This window comes from Panthera pardus, unplaced genomic scaffold (assembly GCF_024362965.1).
Source record: "Panthera pardus isolate Hobbes unplaced genomic scaffold, ASM2436296v1 HiC_scaffold_27, whole genome shotgun sequence".
Classification (NCBI taxonomy): domain Eukaryota; kingdom Metazoa; phylum Chordata; class Mammalia; order Carnivora; family Felidae; genus Panthera; species Panthera pardus.
The window spans coordinates 38,980,057-39,001,523 of record NW_026526843.1 but is presented as its reverse complement, the minus strand read 5'-3'; the positions used below and the strand labels follow the sequence as shown (position 1 = coordinate 39,001,523).

At 37.4% G+C, this 21,467-nt stretch overlaps 1 protein-coding gene across 2 annotated transcripts in view; it reads left to right on the top strand.

The window, feature by feature from the left end:
- Window positions 1-11,550: 11,550 nt before the first annotated feature.
- The window catches only part of COL4A5 (collagen type IV alpha 5 chain), a 235,878-nt gene continuing 225,961 nt past the window's right edge, over window positions 11,551-21,467 (top strand). The window contains exon 1 of one of the 2 annotated variants that reach the window (XM_053891275.1): window positions 11,551-11,972. In XM_053891275.1, coding sequence (XP_053747250.1) covers window positions 11,892-11,972 — 81 coding nt within the window. In that variant the 5' untranslated portion in view covers window positions 11,551-11,891. The remainder of the gene's footprint in view (window positions 11,973-21,467) is intronic. The other variant, XM_019426823.2, reaches the window with a different exon arrangement.

The window sequence follows — 21,467 nt, the reverse complement described above, 5'->3', positions numbered from 1 at the left end:
AAATTGGGGAATCCTTTTTTAGTTTTCCCTCAAGAATAAAAGAAATCAAGAATGCCTACAGGGGGGACAGAAGGGGAATTCAGCACATATGTTGTGAATGGTAATCTCACATATGTTATTTCTTCTAATCACACAGCACTCTCGAGAGGAAGATGTCATTATGCAACTTTTACTGATGACAAAACTGAGTCTGAGAAAGGTAAATTGAGTTGCCCTAAGTCCCACAGCTAGTAACTGTTAGAGGGCAGATGCAGAATTCAAACACAAGTCTGATTCCAGAGTCTTTTCTCTTCAATGTTACACCATTGAAAAAGATTGCTATTTTGCCATCAAAGCAATTGTTATTAGAGTTAACACTAGTAACTGTTAAGGTAGACAAGGAAAAGACAGTTGTTGCAGGCCATTAGAAATAAATCTGCTTACTTATTTGAAAGTCATTTGTTGATCACCTACTATATGGTTGGCGGTATCCTCGACATTGTATATACAAGGCTGAACAGGGCAACACAGACAAGTAAGCACAGGACTTTCATGACTACATGGCAGGGGCTACAAGGAGGCCCAAAGAACCTTGGAATCTGGGGGGAAGGAAGAACACTTTCTTTCTGAAGAGGTCTGGGATGGTTTCATAGAAGAAATAACATTTTATCTGAGTATTAAAGATTGAGCAGGAGTTCCCTAGGTAGAGGAGAAAGTGTAAATAATGGAGCAAGGCATTTCAAGTAAGGAGGACAACATATGTAAAAGCAAAGAGATAGGAAAGAACCTAAGGTAGTTTGGAAATAGAGAGTTCAGTCTGAATGAAGTGTAATGTACACTATGAACTAGAGAAGGAGGGTTGGCAAGAAAAAAACCACACAGACATGAGGCTAGAATGGTAGTTGGGGCCAGATAATGAAGGCCCTTAAATGTGCTAAGCTAGGGAGTATGTATTTTAATACTGGAAGAAACGAGAAACCAACAAAGGTTTGAAATGAGGAGATAATGTAATTGGATTTGCTGTTAGTAAAATAACTCTGGTGGCAGTGCAGAGATTAGAATGGAGTCAGGAGGTAGAAAAACTAGTTAAGACGCTATTGATACATGATGATGAGATTTGGAACCAATAGAATATGAGTGGAATAGTTAGATTCTACAGATTTTTGGTAAAACTAATGGAGCTTGGTGAGAAGGATGGAGATAATGGGAGTTAGTGGCTGATTCTATAGTTTCTTGCTTGAAACTGGGTAAATAGTGATATTTCACAAAGATAAAAAAGAGAGAAAACAGCAGGTTGGAGTGTCATGGAAAGGATTGGAAAACAGTTTCATTTTTGGATACATTGTACTAGGGGCAATAGAAAATAACAATAGCTGGCATTGGTTGAGTGCTCTAGGCACTGTTTTAAGTGCTTTGTGTGTATCAACGAATTGATATCCAAGTACAAGGGCTTACTAGATAATTGGAAATATAGGTTTGGAACTCAAAAAACATGTCTAAGTTGGAAATATAAATTGATAGTCATCAATGTATAGGAGTCATAGTTAAAACTGTTGATGCAAGAAGAAGGCAAAGGATAAAATGCTGAGGGAAAAAAAAGCACCATTGTAGGACCAGAGAGTAATGAAGATTATAAGCTCTATGACAGCAAAGATCAGATCAGACTTATTCATCACTGTGTCATCAGAGCCTGACATACTATTTAGAATATAGTGCTTGCTCAGTAAAAAATGTTGAATGAATCAAATAAAAATATCTGAGAAGTACAAGGATAAATAATGAGACATAGTGTCTTGAAAGTTAAAAAAGTAAAGGTAGTTTCAGAATGATTGGAAAATGCCCAACACTACAGTAGAGAGATCAGACTTGTGGTTGCCAGAGGCAGAGGATGGGGGGAAGGAGAATTGGAGGAAGGTGTTCAAAAAGTATAAACTTCCAGTTATAAGGTAAATAAGTACTAGGGATGTAATGTACACATGATGACTACAGCTAAAATTGCTGTATGGTAAATAAGAAAGATGTTAAGAGAGTAAATCCTGAGAGTTTTCATCACAAGGAGAAAAACTTTTTCCCCTTTTTTCTTTTTATTGTATCTATATGGGAAGATGTATGTTTGCTAAACCTATTGTGATAATCCTTTCACAATACATATAATTCAAACCATCATGCTGTATGACTTAAATTTATACAGTGATATATGCCAGTTATTTCTCAATAAAACTGGAGGAAAACCCAATAGATAAGTCAGATAGAATGGGGACTGAAAAGAATCCACTGGGCTCGGTAGTTAGGCAGCTATTAGTAACTTGAAAGACAGCAATTTTGGTGGAATAGCCTCAGTCTAGACTGTAATAGGCTTAGAGGTAAATGGTTGTGGAAGAACAGTAGACAATAACAAGAAGTTTGGTGGTAATATGACTGAGAAGGTTAGAGTGATGGAGAAAAATAAAGCTATGTTTTTTATTATCTTTTTTATAATGGAGGAGACATTATAGTAGAACAGAAAAGAAATCCTAGGAGAGGGAATAATTAAAGATGGTAAGAGAGTGGAAAATTGCTCTTAGCTAATTTTCCCATCACCGTTTTCCTTTGAGCATGTTTATCAGATCTTTTATGTACATTTAATTATATTTTAAAACAAGTTAGAGCCCTATGATCTACCTCACTGGGACATATAGTCAGCTTAAAAGGACTTGATAGTTTAATACAACATGGCACTTTCCTAATATGTTCTTTCTATATGTGTATGTTCTGTCATCCATACAGAATAGGACAAGTCTATACTCCAAGCATGGTGGTGAAATTATGGAACTATGCACATAATTGAGGCAAGTAAAAACTAATACATATTGACAATTGATATCGATCTATTTCATTCTTTAAAAATTTTTATTCAATTTATGAAACTAAAAAAAAAAAACAGTTCACCCATTTCTCCCATCCCCTACTCCCTGCGTCTTGCAATCACCAATCTGTTCTCTATATCTATGAGCTTGGTTTTTCTTTTTTTAGATTTCACATATAAGATTGATTATATGGTATTTGTCCCTCTCTGTGTGACTTATTTCACTTAGCATAATGTCCTTGAGGTCCATCCATGTTTTGGCAAATGGCAAAATTTCATTCTTTTTTGGGTTAATAATATTCCACTGTGTGTGGGTGTGTAGCAAATTCTTTATCCATTCATCTATCAATGAATAATTAAGTTGTTTGCATGTCTTGGCTATTGTAAATAATGCTGCAATGAATATGGGGGTGTGCATATCTCTTCAAATTGTTTTTTGTTTGTTTGTTTGTTTTTTGAATAAACACCCAGAAGTAGAATTGTTGGATCACATGGTAGCTCTATTTTTAATTTTTTGAGGAACTTCCATACTGTTTTCCATAGTGGTCCCAGCAATTTACATTCCTACTAACAGTGCATAAGGTTTTCTTTTCCCCACACCTTCACCAACACCTGTTATCACTGTCTTTTTGATGCTAGCTATTCCAGCATGTGTGAAGTGATATCTCACTGTGGTTTTGATATGCATTTCTCTGAAGATTAATAATATTGAACACATTTTAATGTACTTGTTGGCTATCTGTATGTCTTTTATGGAAAAATGTCTATTTAGATCCTCTGCTCATTTTTAATAGGACTGCTTTTTTTCTTGCTATTGAGTTGTATGAATTCTTTGTATATTTTAGATATTAGCCTGTTACAAGATATATGATTTGTAATTATTTTCTCCCTTTCAGTAGATTGCCTCTTCATTTTGTTGATGGCTTCTTTTTCTGTGCAGAAGCTTTTTTGTTTGATGTAGTGCCACTTATTTATTTTTGGTATCCAATTCAATCATCTCTAAGACCTATGTAAAAGAGCTTATTGCCTATGTTTTCTTCTAGGAGTTAAATGGTTTGGGGTCCTATATTTAAGTGTTTAATGCATGTTGAATTAATTTTTGTTTATGGTCTAAGATAGTGATCCAGTTTCATTGTTTTGCATGTGGCTGTCCAATTTTTCCAACACTATTTATTGAAGAGACTGTCCTTTCCCCATTGTATATTCTTGGCTCCTTTGTCACAAATTAATTGACCATATATACATGAGTTTATTTCTGGGCTCTTTGTTTTCTTCCATTGTTCTATGTGTTTTTATGCCAATACCATACTGTTTTAATTACTATAGCTCTGCAATATAGTTTGAAGTCAGGGAGTGTGATGCCTCCATCTTTCTTCTTCTTTCTCAAGATTGCTTTGACTATTCAAGATCTTTTGTGGTTCTATACAAATTTTAGAATTGTTTGCTCTATTTCTGTGAAAGATACCACAGGAATTTTGATAGGGATTGCACTGAATCTGTGTGTGTTGCTTGAGTAGTATGTACATTTAAACAATATTAATTTTTGTCTATCCATGAACGCAGAATATGTTTTCATTTATTTGTGTCTCCTTCAATTTCTTTCATTAATGTCTTACACTTTTCACTGTACAGTGTTTCACCTTCTTGGTAAACTCATTCGCTGGTATTTTATTATTTTTGATACACTTGTACATGGCATTGTTTTCTTATTTTCTCTTTCTGATAGTTCTTTAATAGTGTAAAGAAATACAACAGATTTTTTAGTGTATTAACTTTGTATCCTGCAACTTTACTAAATTTATTAGTTCTAACATTTTTTTGATGGAATCTTTAGGGGTTTCAATAACAATGTCATGTCATCTACAAAAAGTGACAATTTCTTCCTCTCCAGTTTAGATGCCTTTATTTCTTTTTTGCTTAATTGCTCTGGCTAGGACTCACAATATGATGTTGAATTATTTCATTCTTATATTAAGGAAGTAACAAGGGAAACAGCATATTTTGCTCCTGTGATCTGGCTGGATTATAAGATTCTAGTATATAAGGGCATATTTACTGGGGACTCCATGGTATGCCTAAAATCTAACAGATTATTTGTATTCATAGTCAATACAAATGCCCTCATGCCTGAACAAGCCTTAGAAAGTGACAATTTGTTTATTCTAAAATCCAATTGCATAACCAGGATTTCTTTTTTTAATGTCATAGATTATTTTGGCAGTCTAGTGAAGCCTATGGACTCCTTTTCAGAATAATATTTTTAAATGTATTTGGGGTGCCTGGGTGGCTCAGTCGGTTAAGCATCCGACTTCAGCTCAGGTCATGATCTCACTCACGGTTTGTGGGTTCAAGTCCTGCGTGGGGCTCTGTGCTGGCAGCTCAGTGCCTGGAGCTTGCTTCAGATTCTGTGTCTCCCTCTCTCCCTGTCCTTCTTCAACTCATGCTCTGTCTCTCTCGCTCTCAAAAATGAATAAGCATTAAAAAAATTTAAATATATTCAATAAAGCACATTGGATTACAGTGGAAACCAATTATATTGAAATACAATCATCAATAAATATAATAAAACAAATTTGTGATATGTAATTATATGTTTCTTTAGTAACAAATTAAATACTAGTATCTAATTCCCCTCCTCTCTTGTCTTGAAATGTTTGTTTTTGATCTGTCAATAATATAGCCACATTATCAATTATGTGTTATCCATTCATGTAGTCATTTGAAGATTCTCTTTTTTTTTTTTTTTTAATTTTTTTTTTCAACGTTTTTTATTTATTTTTGGGACAGAGAGAGACAGAGCATGAACGGGGGAGGGGCAGAGAGAGAGGGAGACACAGAATCGGAAACAGGCTCCAGGCTCCGAGCCATCAGCCCAGAGCCCGACGCGGGGCTCGAACTCACAGACCGCGAGATCGTGACCTGGCTGAAGTCGGACGCTTAACCGACTGCGCCACCCAGGCGCCCCGAAGATTCTCTTGATGATGTACTCATACATATGTATCAGTATCCCCAGTCATCCCAAGAGATATATTCTAGGTGTACACACACAAATACATGTTATATATTGTGATTATTCATAACGATCTGATATAGGTTATTTGCTAGCAAGTATAGCAAAAGACTACTTTAAATTTTCATGCTGAGAAAATTAAAAGACCAACCATCATCCACAGATTGGGAGAAAATATTTGCAAATTATATGTATGGCAAAGGACATGTATCCAGAATATACAAAGGACCCTTACAACTTAATAATAAGAAGACAACCTAATTTGAAAATGGACAAATATTTAAATAAACATAAATATAAATTTTTCATATGACCCAGCAAATCTATTCCTACATACCTATTCAAGAAAAGTAAATTGTATGTCCACACAAAGATTTGCATGTTAATATTCATAACAGCATTATTCATAATAGCCCAAAACTGGAAAGACCCCAATGTCTATTAACTGGTGAATGCATAAGCAAAATGGGGTATATCCATAATGGAATAGCAATATTAAATGCCAATACCAATAGAGTAAAATACTGATACATGCTACAACATGAATGAGCTTCAAAAACACTATGCTAAGTGAAAGATGCCAAACAAAAGATTACATAGTATATGATTCTGTTTATATGAAAATACCCAGAAAAGAAAAATATATAGAGTTAAAAAAGTAGATTCATGCTTGCTTGGGGTTAGGGGTGGGAATGGGGATATGACTGGATATGAAGAATCTTACCAAGGTGATGAAAATGTTCTAAAACTGGATATGGTGATAGTTGCACAACTTGGCAAATTTACTAAAAATCATTGAATTGTATACATAAAATGGGTGAATTTATGGTCACAACTTTAAGGAACGAAGTTTGTATTTCAATCAGACCTTGATTTGAATGTGGCTAAAGGCATTTGCCTATGCTCTTTGCAGAAGGGAACAGCCAGACGTATATTTCCCCCCCTTTGCATCTTCACCCAAATGAGTCTCATCAGGCTTTGACTTCAAATATACTTGCTTGTATTAGAGCTACCCATGAAAGCAGATGTGGGGTAAGTGGGACGAAAAAATAAGGACCCTGACTACTTTGGGCGCATATTTTAACTGCTGGTCATGTTGGCCTATTATGGCGAGACATGAATCTTTCTAGTCTTTTCTTTAACACAATGCAGGCACATGCAGATAATAATTTATCATTAGGTATCTTATCTTTTAAGGAATGTAATGACCACCATTGTCTGAGAAAGTAAAATCCTAGAAAGTTAGAGACTATGTTTAAATAAATCTTTGTGTGCTGTGCCTCAGGCACTTAATAACCAAAACTGATTATGGATATTCTGAAACCCTAGGCTCTATCTCATTCAGATAAATTGTGCAAATATTTCACCTCAATGAAGATCATCATTCTTTTAAAAGAAGTTTACAGAAACTCATTCTTTAATCCCAGGTTTTAACATTTAGCTTTCCATCCCTTTAAATAGCACTGCTTTATAAACAAAGAGAACTCAAAAGCACCTAAAAGACCCTATCTCAAATGCTCACCAATATTCTGTTATTGGCAACTTAACTCTCACAGTGAACAAATTTTCTTATAGAGAACCACAACTTAGTTCCTTGTCAGTCTATTTGTAAGTTATTTTTCATTAATGTTAGTCAAACAAGGTACAGAGAATGCAAAGATCTAAGACCACTTGAAAGGTGAAACATCGCAAACCCAGAGGATAAACTGGACTTGAGATGAGGAGATGAGAACCATCCAATATAGATGAGAATCCGGTACAAAGAGTAAAAACAAATAAGAAATTTGCCTTCAGAAAAGTCACCTTTTGAGAACTTATCTTGAGACTCTCCTCTTCTTCTTTGCCATTTTCCACAAAATGAAAACAAAATAGCTTTACACTTCGAAAGATATTATGCAGGAGTAAACAGCAGTGAAGGAAGCAGCTCTGGACATAAGTAAGGTTAAAAAAAAATATTGTCAGTGTATCTCAAGGTTTATTTTAGTCTTACCAGGGTCACTCACACTGACATAGCAGGTGACACTGTAAAACAATGAGACAGAATCTAAAATCCACAGACCAAAGCAGTGCTTGATTTTGGAGACATGCTTAAATACTTCTAAGAATTAAGGCATAATCCTTCAGTGACTTTTAAGGAGATCAAGTGATAAGATGCAGTGTTTGGGAAGTCTCCAGCTATCTAGAATGATTTGTTAATGCCTTTTCTCCCAAAGTACACTGAATACAATCAGCTAGAGTCTGAAAATAAAGGTTTTGCTGGAGGGTATGCTGCCCAAGCATAACATTTTTACAAGTGGCAAGATTCCCAGACAAATTGTTAACTAATCAAAACGTGGCATTTTCAATAAATGTAGTATTGAGCCTCAAGGTAACACATAACTAAACTTGTGTACTGGAGGAATCAGATGGAGAAGTAGGCAGAACCCTAGATCAATACTTCTGTTTACAAAGTTTAGAATTTACTTACATAGGAGCTGATGTTCTGAGTTGGGGGTGGGGGGGGGTCACAAGATGTTAAAAGTCAAGTATTCTGGCATCATTCTCTTTTCATAAGAGAAATCATTTCACTTCATTTTAATATTTTCTTAAAGATATATGCCGGGACAAAGTAATCCTTTTTCCTCCCATAAACTATTAGCCAATTTTATTGGGTTGCATTAAGTATGGCTCTATAAATAGTATTTAAAAACATTTTAAGTATTAAAAATACAGCCAATCATTTTAAATTGTCAAAACCCACAAAGTAAATATTTGGAATATATATTAATCTGTCATCTATATAGTGCGTAACTTTGGCTATTAACAGTTTATTAAGTAGAGCAGTGATATAGTAGTCAATAGTTGAACAACTTCATATTTGAACTTAACAGCTAACTTTATTTCTGCCAGCATAAACAGCTAGTGAGGCTGGAAAACAGCAGCATCTCTGATTATTTGGGTCATTCTACCTTTGGTAAATTATCCTAGTAATTACATTTGAGGTCTCTCCACTTTCTGGGATCCATTAAACTTTTCTTGACCAGATGTCTACAGAAATTCCTCTGCCTGCAGTTCCTAGCTGATTTGATGGATGATATCTAAACAGCCTATAAAATGTTAACTTTTAGATTTTTTTTTCTATTCTAAACACTAACTTTTAACTTTCTGATGACACAGAAAACCAGTGGAAGGAAACATCAGACAGAAATTGAACATCATTAGTGGTATTAGTTAAGTTCAGGTAGTTAAAGATCCAGATGTTGTCATCTGGTACTGTCAAAGGACTCACAAGCAAATACTTAAGCTTAACTTCCATAATTTTCAGGACGCTTTCAATTCCCACTCCTTGTGCTCTCCTCCCACTCTCAAACCTGTGTGCCAATTCATGTTCTTGTAGAGCAGGGAAAATTACATTTCTTCCGCCTTGGAGATAGATGCAGAGAAAGGCATCAGATGTCAGTCCTCTTAAGCCGTCTGGGAACACGCTGGGAAATGTGTGCCTCTTGTGTCTTCTACTTTTATTTTCTCAACCCGCTACGAAGATTTTGGGACAGAAAGACGCCTGAGTCCCAAAGGCATACGTGTGACACTGCGCTATTCCTCTCTAAGAACCCCATTAACTCCCACTAGAAACGAGAGTGATGTAAACTCTGCTTCGCAGTGCAACCTTCTGTAACCCCCTAACACAAACACAAGTGGAATGGAGAGGGGGTCAAGGGAGGAGGAGGGAAAGGGGTCAGGAGAAGAGACTCACCGCTCCTGCCAGTTCTTCGGTCAGGCACAACGTAACCAGGAGCAGCCACAACCTGAAACAGGAGGGACGGTGAGTAACATGGGCTCTCTAGGCTCCGGGGTCCTACGTCTGTCCATGGGCTCTCTAGGCTCCGGGGTCCTACGTCTGTCCATAGCCCCCGACCCTTTCTTGCTGCCTGCCCCCACTTTCTCTGCAATGACATAAGTACAACTACAGTCCTGGCCCGGCAAAGTAGCTCAAAGTGGGAAAGAGGGAGGGGAGCTCGGGCAGCAACAGCTCACCCAGGGTGCATGCTTGCGGCTCCTCCGGAGCTGGGTCCTGGGAGACTGCTAAGCGGCTCCACAGCCCAGGCTCATCAGGGCTCCGCTGATGCTCGGCGGCTGCTTCCTTATTCGGGAGGACGGGCTTGGGGGGCGAACTGGCTCACTTCGGAAGAAACTAAATTCAGCTTCTAGATAAGACGTGCCCCAAAGGGAAACAGTCAGCGGTGCCCGCTACAACTTGCCGCACTCAAAAGATAGTTCCATACACCAGGAGAGGAAGGAATGGAGGGGAAAGGGGCGGGGCTGTCTGTTGTCAATCATCCCCCCTACCTTGGGCAGCCGGGCGTCTTTCTCACTTTCAGGCACCTCTGCACATAACATTCGCACGCATCTCCATAGTTTTCATGCACAGACCCATAGAGACCTATAAGACTAAGATCTAAGCAACTATGCAGCATACACTTCCATAAACCACTGTTAACTATTACACATAAATAGATTTAGGGCACAGGACTGACTTCTACAAATGGGCCCCAAACTACACTTGCACACTTGGCCCAAATGGATACAACACTCATTCTAATTGATTGTATACTAAGCTCTTGGGAGTGGCGGTGGTGGTTGTTTCTGGAATTGGAAATCTAGCCAAAGTGGAGTAGAACCTAAGGATGAGTAGGCCCCCATGAATAGGTCCAAAGCCTTGAAAGACTCCCTAGTGACAGATTCTAGGGTCTGAGATAACAGAAATGTTCTGAAGAATTCTTGGGCAAATCTCTGAAAGATCTTCCCAGGAGTCCACACAAAATATTTTCTGGGCCTGTTGGTACTTTAACCAATCTGTAGATCAGGATTACCAAAGTAATGTTCAAGTCTACTTTATTTGGGAAACATCAATGCAAATGTCATTAACTCTATATAAACGTTTCCAATTGGTGTTTGTGTTACTTTTAAAGGCAACTGCAAGAAAGTTATTTAATTCCCTGTACTAAATCCTTCTGAAACACAATCGCAATGAGAATCAATACCTTTTACGTTGGTTCAATATAAAAGGTAAAAATTATGGCATTTAGCGATGCAGTTAAATAAAAATATATGACTATATTACAATAACATCCAACCATATGATAATTACTAATATCTACTGAATGCGCCTCAATCTTAGATGTATATAACACGCATAAAGTCTTCACATACATGCGTGTTCATTTTCTTAATTCTTCGGTTATAAGAATATATTTAATTATATAGATATACTTATATAGTTCTAATATTTTCACATATTCTGTTGTATGTAGAAACTGTCTTGCGAGCAGGTGTAAGGTAAAGAGCACCAGCAGCCCTGGGAGCGGCGACCAAAATTTCTTTCTAACCATTAACAATAAAAAGCACACTTCCTCCAAGATTCATCCGCGAAAAAAAAATAGTCCCAGCTAAGGTCTACTTGTAATTGGCTTTGGGGATCTCACCAATGAGAGTGGGACTGGGCAGGGAAGAGTAATGCCAAAGGAAGGTGCAAGTGAACAAATAGAAAAGCTTCCCGGTTGGACTTTCGGTGCTCGGCCAACTGGCCTGGAAGTTTCCCTCCCCCAAATAACTGAGCGTCACTCCCTCGCAGGTTGCTGGTGCAGGCTAAAACTGGGGCGGAGTGATCCTCAAATTCCCCAGGGCTGGTGGGGTGGGGGCGGTGCGGGAGGAGAGAGGGAGGAAAGTAGAGCTGTGGGACCTGCGTGAAGAAAAAGTTTGCAAGTCCGGACAGAAGGGAAAAGTGCTCCCGAGAGATCGGCTTTGGGGAGGGGAGGGGGGAGGGAAGAAGAGCTTCTCCTTTTCCCCCCCCAATTTAAAAAAATATTTATTATTATTTATTATTATTTTTTTTTTTACCCCCGCTCAACTCTTAAAAAGCTTTCGTCTCACCTAAGCCCACGGGCACAATTGGGACACCCTTGCTGTCCCTCTCCGACTCCAGCTCTCTCCCCATAAACCCTCAAGATTATGTCAGTCGGTCCGAGCTAGCCAGGGATCTCGTGCGGGTGCTGAAGGAGCTGCGGGAGCCGGAGAAGAATGCAACTGCGTGGAATCAGCCTGGCTGCCGGCTTGTTCTTACTGGCCCTCAGTCTTTGGGGGCAGCCTGCAGAGGCTGCGGTAAGTCCTTCGATCTACCTCCCCCCCTCCATGCACTCCCCCCTCCCCCGTCACCTCACTCTCCCGCAGAAATTACTTTTTTGTCCCTTTACCTTCCTTTCTCCTCGGCCTTGGCTAGGGAATTCCAGTCTGCCCTCACTTGTTTAGGAAAACAAAAAACAAACATTATTTACAACGCTGGTAACTCCAGCCTTCTTCAGCCCAGGGGGAGAGGTTTACGTTTAAAAATGGGGCTGCTTGCTTTCCTGCAGCTAGCCGCTCGGGGGTCGGAGCGGGGCCGGGGTTGGGGGACGCCGGTGAACAGATCGCCAGGCTCTGGAGGGTATTTGAAACTTCCTCCCCACCCTACGCCCTCGGGGGTTTCCCTGTCTGCCGGCTAACCTTTACACTAGTTGTGCCCAACCCACGCACTCTTTAAACTTGGGCTGTAGTATTAATATTTAGGCTTTTCCGAATCCAGCTGCCATCAAAGTGCTGAGCGCGCCCAGGAAGTGCTTCCCTTTTGCCCCTTCCTTAAGCAGCACGAATCTGCCTTCTCTGGCCGGGAAAGCCTCTGTAGAGACCTCGTTCCCCTTTTGACATTCTTACTGTAAAAGCTCAGGTAACACACCAGAGAAGGAGATCCAGACGGATGGCCTTAGGCTTCAGGTCTTTTTTGCGTCTTTTTTTTTTTTTTTTTTTTTAATTTTAAGTTTTGGGTTTCTGTTTGTTGTTTACTTAAAAAAACAAAACAACAACAACAAAAAAAACTAAGGCACCTAAACAAATGGAGAATTTGCCCATCACCTGTTTAAAGGAAAGGAATTCTCTTTTTCCCCCCGAGAATAAGTGTTCTGGTTTAAAGGACAGTGAAGGAGGATGCTCATGTGAAATGACAGAGAGAAAAGTTCCACTTAGTTTTTAGGAATGGAGAATTAAAACCCCAATATATCTCCTAGAAGGATCTCTGGGTAGTCCCACCCACTCTCTTTCTGGGGAAGAGGCAGATGTGTAGGAATGAATGGCCTTGTTAAAGAAGTGTTCTCCAGCCTGAAGCCATCATCCTTCATTTCACTTAACCTCTAAAGAATTAAGTACGTGAAAGATTATTTAAAAGTTATATTTGAGTGATCATTAATGTGAGAGAATGGCTTAGGCCTTCACGTGGTTGAGTGACTTGGCACTTTTTTATATATGCAGCTGCTATGTTAGGGCTTATCTGGGTCCACTTTTAAGTTAGCTGTCTGGTTTCTCTATACACTCAGCATACCTTACATTACATTGTCCTTCTTTTATCCTCCAGAAAATGTGTACTCAAGGTATGAAAACTAACTTTCATATTACTCTAAGCACAGCATAATTATGATAGCAAATCTGCTGAAAAACCATGAATATCAAGTATTTGTAACTACATTTGTAATTTTGCCTCCAAAACAATTATATGATTTAAAATTGCTTTTTGGATGCAGAGCATCTCAATGGGGTAAGGTTTTGCCACTCGATAGTGCTTATAGACGTTTAGATAAAACAATTGTGTTGAAAATAGTTACCTTTAAAAACATGGTGCTTACTGCTTATGGCATTTGGCCAGGGGCAAAGATTTTGTGGATGTTTGATTAAATATTTCGAATTTTTTATGTGACATTGCTATTAGTAAATGTGTACCAGATACCAGTTGTACAGGTATGTATATCAATACTATACATCAATTTGTATTAGATCAATTTATATTAAAAGTGAGATCTCTTTTTATGGTTGACAAAACTTGGGAGCAAGCTTGTTTTCTTGGACTCTTTAATGGTTGAGTGTTCATAAAGTAGTTACAGAAGATACCGTGCAGTTTTTTCCTTTTTCTTTCTATGTAATTTTAAAAGAGCATTTTTGTATCCCATGTCTCTGTCATTAGGACACCGTGCCTGTAATAAAGCCAGGGGTTTGGTTTTTCTGCTTCACACATCAATATCCTAGTTAGATGAAATGTTTTAATCATCTCAAAGATCTGAATGGTATCTTCTCTCCATATTAGTGCAGGGATATTGGTGACCTTCTCCAGAGTAAACTGGATGGTACTGGGGCTGACTGATTATTGGCTTCAGTAGTCTAGTATTGGGACTTTTATATCAGGAAGACCATTGATAACCTAAATTGCTTTCATTTTTCATAGTTAAGTGATTTATCTCTGAAGTCATGCCAAATTGGGATATCACAAGTATGTGGAAGATTTTTTTTAAGTAGAGTGTTTATTAGGTGGAATAGAGTAACTTTTATGTTACTTACCTAGCAGTAAGAGAAAAAGGCAGGTTTAGATTGCAATGGTCATTTGTAGTGGTGAAAATAACATATTTTTATGCAAAGGTAATTATACCTGTATTTATTCACTGTCAGTAGGATACGCACTTAGATTTATGGATAGTGAGTTTTTTGTGCAGTAGAGTGGATAGGTTTCTCTAATTTAAACGGACCATCTCTCTTGTGACCAGTGGCAACAACTCATTAAGGGTGGTATTGTGGTTTGTGACCAGGAACAGTTTTTCCTGTGAAGTATGCAATGAATTAACTGCTCCATAGGAAGAATTTATTGACACTGTTTCCGTAGCGTACATTTTTGAGTGTTTACTATGTGCCAAGCACTGTGCTAATATGGTAATGTACATTATCATATTTAATCTTCACAACAGACCTATGAGGTGTATATCATTGTTATCCCCACTTTACAGATCAAGAATCTATGGATCATAGAGGTTAAGTATCTTGCAAAAAGTCACAGAGTTATTAAGTTGGGGAGCTGGAAATGTGAATTGAGACACCTTGACTCCAAATCCTTTACCCTCAATCACTGTACTATATTGCCTCTTTTGTATGTGGTGTGTAGAGATTTATTTGCTCTTCAGAGTGTTTGGATCTCTGCTACTTTTTTTCTTTTTTTTTGGTGGTGGAGACACAAGAGTTGAAATGGAAATGATAATGGGGATTACATCTCTTCCTGCTGATGTTGGGAGAAGTAGCATGGCATAATGGAAAGAGCTTTGGAGGTAGAATAAAAGATCATAATAGAGATCAGTTTGATCTCCATATGTATGTCTACATATAGAGAGATAATTTAAAAGCAATATAGAAGCAATTGCTTGATGCAGGTTGTATGATTTTATACAATCACATTTTTATATTAACTAACTTAAGTTAGATTTCTAAAACAACTATAATTTGTGGTGGATGATTATTTTGAGGAAAGATTTGCTTTATCCTTCTTTTAATTAGTTTTCCATAATTTTAAATATACTGAACTTTTCAGGAGCATGTCTATTGTGATAAAACAGGGTATGTGTATATGGTGGCACTCTGCTTAATATGCCCAATTCACATATGTTGTTTTTACCAATTTACTTACCCATCATATCCAATTGTATTTACTCAACTATCTATACAACTTTAGTCTTGTGTATATATTTATATATGTACCTGTCCTTTGTGTAAGAGTGTGTACATTTTTTTTCTGTTTTTATTTGGCTTTTGATGTTTGTATATACAACACATAAGACTCTTTACTTGAGTTAACCTTTTTTTTAACTTTTTGATGTTGTTGATACAGTATTTATTTATTTAATATAATTTATTGTCAAATTGGCTTCCATACAAAACCCAGTGCTCATCTCAACAAGTGCCCTCCTCAGTGCCCATCACCCACTTTCCCCTCTCCCTCACCCCCCATCAACCCCTCAGTTTGTTCTCTGTATTTAAGAGTCTCTTATGGTTTGCCTCCCTTCCTCTCTGTAACTTTTTTTCCCCTTCCCCTCCCCCCATGGTCTTCTGTTAAGTTTCTCAAGATCCAACCTTGATAACTTGATTCATGTTATGTCTGCCAGGTTTATATGCCATAAAGTCACTATTTTGTCCTTTTCGTAATTACAGAGTAAGCAGATCTTGTGAGACTGTTTGGGGTGATACTATGAAACAATGTAAATATCCTGTTTCTCATCATACTTTTGCCTGCTAATTTTAGCATCTATTGAGGATTCTAGCCTGAATAATTATTACTCTGACATTTGCCAAATGGTGATTTTCAGGTTTTAACATTTTCTGCATTTAATAATTGAATTCTAATGTAACAGAACTTTATGTTCTCTGCTATTTATTTATTATCTATTTATTCAGTTATTTAAGGTAGTATGGAATTATGGATATTTGTTTATTCTATGAGTTATAATGAATTTTGCTAATTTTTTTGGCTGAAATTACCCCATTTTTGGCTAACAGGAGCCTCTTCTAGTTGGCTCCTGTGTCCTTTCAGTGTGTCCCTATCGTTTTTTGAGCATTGCCTTACATTCTGGTACCATAAGATGTTCCAGCCTCATTTTTCTACTTTCTCTGCCCCAGCCTTGGAATCAGCTGTTTCTCCAAGGAGCTTTGATTCTTTTATTGGATAATGGTATTTAGAGATCAATGTCTGGGTGCTTGGTGTGCTCATTGCTATTGAGGTGTCATTGCATCTATGTCTTCTCAGCAGACAAAACATAGATACATACCCACGTCTATATCTTATTTTTTTACAACCTATCTTTGTATATATATGATTAAACAACATGAATTTGTACTTACATCACTGATTCCAGTCCAAGACCACAGAATAAAAACACATCTTTGATGTTTTGGAACCTCACTGCTTTCTGGTATCTTTCCTCAGACATGTTTGATGGGCTTTGGAGAGGTCTTGTACAGTCTTTAAAAGCTTGGCCTCTGGAGTCAAATTCCTTTATTGGCAAAAGGGTGTGAGTGGTACCTATGTCACAGATTGTTTTGAGGATAGAATGAGAAGAGGTATGTAAAGTATTTAGAATAATACTTGGCAAATAATGAATAAATTAAAGATTTCATTATTGTCATTACAAACTATTGACTTGCCATTTCTTATTGCATTAACTCTCAAATTTTCTGCCTGATTTTCAGGATCTAACATTATCTTTCTCCCCATCCAACCTTATTTTTCATTACATTTTATAATATATGTTCTCCATTGTAGCCTAGGTCAGCTTTTCTATAATCCCTTGATTACTACATACATATTTTGCCTCTCCATTTTGATTAGAGTCCTATCGATCTAAATCTTTACTCAGTTTCAGTGTGATGTTTATATTCATCCAGCAGATATTTATTCAGCAACTTACAAGTATTTAACAATTGTATTTATGTTGTTTTATTTCCACACTCTTGGATATGTACTGTTCACAAAATCAGTTTGTGCTAGACACTGTGGATAAAACTAAAGAAGATAGACAAGTTTCTGGCCTTCATGGAGTTTACATGCTAGTGAGAATAAATAGTCTTTCTCTTAAACTTTCCCTTACTATTATATACCAATGACTGATTTTACACTTCTTTGAACACTTGCAGTATTTATGCTCTTCCTGTCTAGTATCCAAATGTATTTGGTCTTACAAGTATTTTGGTTCATGGGATTTTATCTGTTCTCCCTATTAAATCATAAGCAAGAACTGTATATCTGTTCATTTGTTCAACCAGTTTCCATGTTGGTTCTGTCTTATAGCAAAAGTAATACATGTTCAGTATGGGAAACTTGAAAAATACAGAAAATTATAAACAAAATAAAAACATGTCCACAATTCTACCAATAGCATAGAAATAACCTCTATTGTTGTTTTGATGATTTTCCTTATGTATCTAATCTTTTCTTAAAAGAGTATATTGGTTAAAATTTTTAAAAGCTGGAATTACTTTATATATAGTTTTATAACTTAATGCTTTTTTCACTTATCAAGCATTTCCCCATGTTATTAAAATTCTTCCTTTAAAGATATTAGTTTTAAATGGCTGTATACAATTTATATGTATACACACCACAATTAATTTACCTATTCACTTTTATAGAATATATATGTATATTTTTAAGTTTATTTATTTATTTTGAGAGAGAGAGAGTGCAAGCAGGGGAGGGGCAGAAGGAAAGGGAGAGAGAGAATCCCAAGCAGGCTCCCTGCCCTCCGGCACAGAGCCCAACATACGGCTTTATCCCATGAACTGTGCGGTCATGACCTGAGCCAAAATCAAGAGTCTCATGCTTAACTGACTGAGCCACCCGTGTACCCCTATATAATACTTTCTAAATACTTATGTATTTATTTTGAGACAGAGGGGGAGAGTGGCTGTGTATGCACGCATGTGGGAGAGGGGCTGAGATAAAGAGTCCCAAGCAGCCTAGTGCTATCAGCACAGAGCCGGACTCTTTGGGGTATGATCTCAACAACCATGAGATCATGATCTGAGCCAAAATCAAGAGTTGGAAGCTTAACCGACTGAGCCACCCAGGCACCCCAGAATATTTTTTAAAGATTTTTTAAAAGTAATCTTGCCATTTGGAACTATGTGGATGGAACTAGAGGGTATTATGCTAAGCAAAATTAGTCAGACAAAGACAAATATCATATGACTTCACTCATATGAGGAATTTAAGATACAAAACAGATGAACATAAGGGAAGGGAAGCAAAAATAATATAAAAACAGGGAGGGGGACAAAACATAAGAGACTCTTAAATACAGAGAACAAACAGGGTTGCTGGAAGGATTGTGGGAGGGGGGATAGGCTAAATGGGTAAGGGGCATTAAGGAATCTACTCCTGAAATCATTGTTGCACTATATGCTAACTAACCTGTAAATTAAAAGGAAAAAAAAATCTCTACACCCAATGTGGGGCTCAAACTCACAACCCTGAAGATCAAGAATCGCATGTTCTACTGACTGAGCCAGACAGGTACCCGTATAGAATATATCTTTAAATATCAAGTTTTTAAAGCCATTGTAAGAAAAACTGCAGTGAACAATTCTTATTCCATATTTTGTATTATTTTTTTAGTATTTCCTCCTTTATGGGGAGTTAGTGGGTTAGAGGCCATAAGTATTTTCAGAGTCTTTGGTATATATAGTAGACTCTGACATTTAGAAAGATGACATTAACAGATAAATTATGATAGCTAACTTTTTTTTAGTAGTTCCTGTGTTATACCCTATTAGATAGGTAATACTCTTTCCATTTTTATGTACAAGGAATCTGAGGCCCACAAGGTAGTTAAATAACTTGTCTAAGGTCATGCAGTTGGTAAGTGATTGGGCCAAGATTTGAACTGGAATGGTCTGGCTCTAGAACCTGCTCATGAGATTTTCCTCAGTTCCTATTTAATACATTATAGATAATACAGAAAAGTAAAGTCATGTTGAAAAGTTGAATAATTCCCACTGCCTTGCCCATAGTCCTGTCCTGCGGTTGGTCACTTAACTTGATTTTAAAGATACACTCACCACTGACCCATCCTTTGATAACTCTTTACTATAATTGCCTAGGCCATCCATCTTCAAGGGCCTAAATTTTAATTTTGTGAACCATACATTCCTCTACATCTCTCCCCTGGACAGAAGGTGGAGCCTGCCCTCCATGAATAAATCCCCTACTGACTTCTTCCTAGCCATAGCAAGGGTATAACATACCTCAAACCCATTGATATCCCTCCTTCCCTAAGAGAATTTTGGAATGAGACTGAAATGGAAGCCCCTTCTGCTCTCCCTCCCCACCCTCTTCACCAGCCCTGACCCGTAGCTGCCAATGATGTGTGCACTTAAATGGCCGTGTCTTTGTCTAGTTCTGTCCCTTGCTTTCATCTTTCCCTTAGTGTTACTCCAGGACCTTTTCCCCCATTAATTGCTAATCTATTTTTCCCACTTTGGGTTGATGCTATTCCAGCCCCCATCTCCTCTTTTAGAAACAAACTTGTAAGTATATATGAGATCAGAGGTCCCCCATCCATTTTGTACCACTCCCACTTTACCTTCTTGTGTTTCCTCACTAGCTAAGAGACTTTATTGCCTTTATGCCAGCCTTGTAGCTTGTGCAATTCAAATGTATTCCTCTGTAAAATCACAAACTGTTATGCATTATGGCTTTTCCAGGTGGCATTTGAATAGCTAAACTTTAAGCTTCCGAATGATAGAGATCTGCTCTTGCCAAATTACTTTCCAGAATGGTTTTACCAATTATACTCCTATCAGTAGTGTGTAAGAGTGCCTATGAGACAACCTTAATCATTTTTTTTCTATCTAGTAGAGTGACTATGGAATTGATGCTCAATTGATTGCCAGTTGGTTGGTTGATTTTGTCCTATCCTCTAATGATTTTCTTTTTAAAGTGTAATGATTCCATTATCTCATCCCCTTCTGACAATAGCAACTATGGAACAGAAGTAATTTTTGAAAATATATTCTCTCTAATTAACATTATAAATGAACCACCCAGCCACTTAACTAAATCTTGATTACAAAGATTTGTTTTTAATAGCAGTATTTCTTGAGGATTTTGGAGCGGTATCTTTAGTGTGATCTCTGATACATAGGCTCCTTTAATTGTAACAAACCAGATTCTCATTTTATGCATCAGTGCTTGAGTTTATTTACCTTCATAATCTATCCAGGTCCAACTGCCCTTTGTTCCTTTAGCAGCTTCTGCTGGCCTTTAACCAAAAGTGTAGTCTGCAATGGTACTTGCTGCCCTGTTGAAACGAGAATCTTAAATCCCTTGCTATTTGCTAACCAAAGCCAACCAAAGGCAAATGTTATAAAGGAAACAAGCTTTCGCTAAATTTAATTTTTAACTTACTTTTTAATTTTACTGAATCCGATGTAAACATTACATTTACTTATTAACTTGGTGACTTAAGCACCATTTATGAGCAAGTGCTAGTCAGGTTAATGGAATTGGTTTTATGACAGTGAGTACTAAAATAGGACTGTAAGAAATTCTGTTGGCATTTATATCATCTTATAATTCAGTCAAATAACACTCTTCCTATATGTTATGAGAAATGGCTGATTTGCATCCAGAATTTCTTATAGTATATATGACATTAATGGGATAGGGAAGGAGATTTTGGAACTTTGGGAGGGAAATGGTACTAAGAATCGGACACTAGTGAGATTGTTTAGTGTATTCTGCATTTTGAGCTCTCTAGGACTTTGCTAAAGGAAGAGAGGTCCTTCTTGGTCCATAATCTCATCTTTTAATTGATGTTGTAAAACATTTCTGTATATGAAGGATAGACATAATAGTGTCTGTTTATATCAGATAAGGGTTTTTCTGTTCCAAGTGGTAGAAAACACCAGTTCAATGGTCTCAACAATAAAGACAAATTTTAGCTCACTTAACAAGAAGTTTTGAAGTAGAATATCTCCGAGGTTAATTAATTCAGCCAAATAATGACCTAGGTTCTTTCCATTTTCTGTTTTGCCATACTCTGCCTATCAGCTTACTCAATTCAGATTAGTGCCCTTCATACTAGCAGGATGGCTGCTGCAGTTCCAGAGATCACATGCAGACACCACAATGGCCAGTAAAGAAGAGTATGAACTGTTTGTTCATTTGTGTCCTTTTTTTCAGTACTGAAAACTTTCTCAAGAGTCCCATACCTCCACTCTGAAAACACCTCTTATATCTCATTGGTTAGAATTGTTTTATAT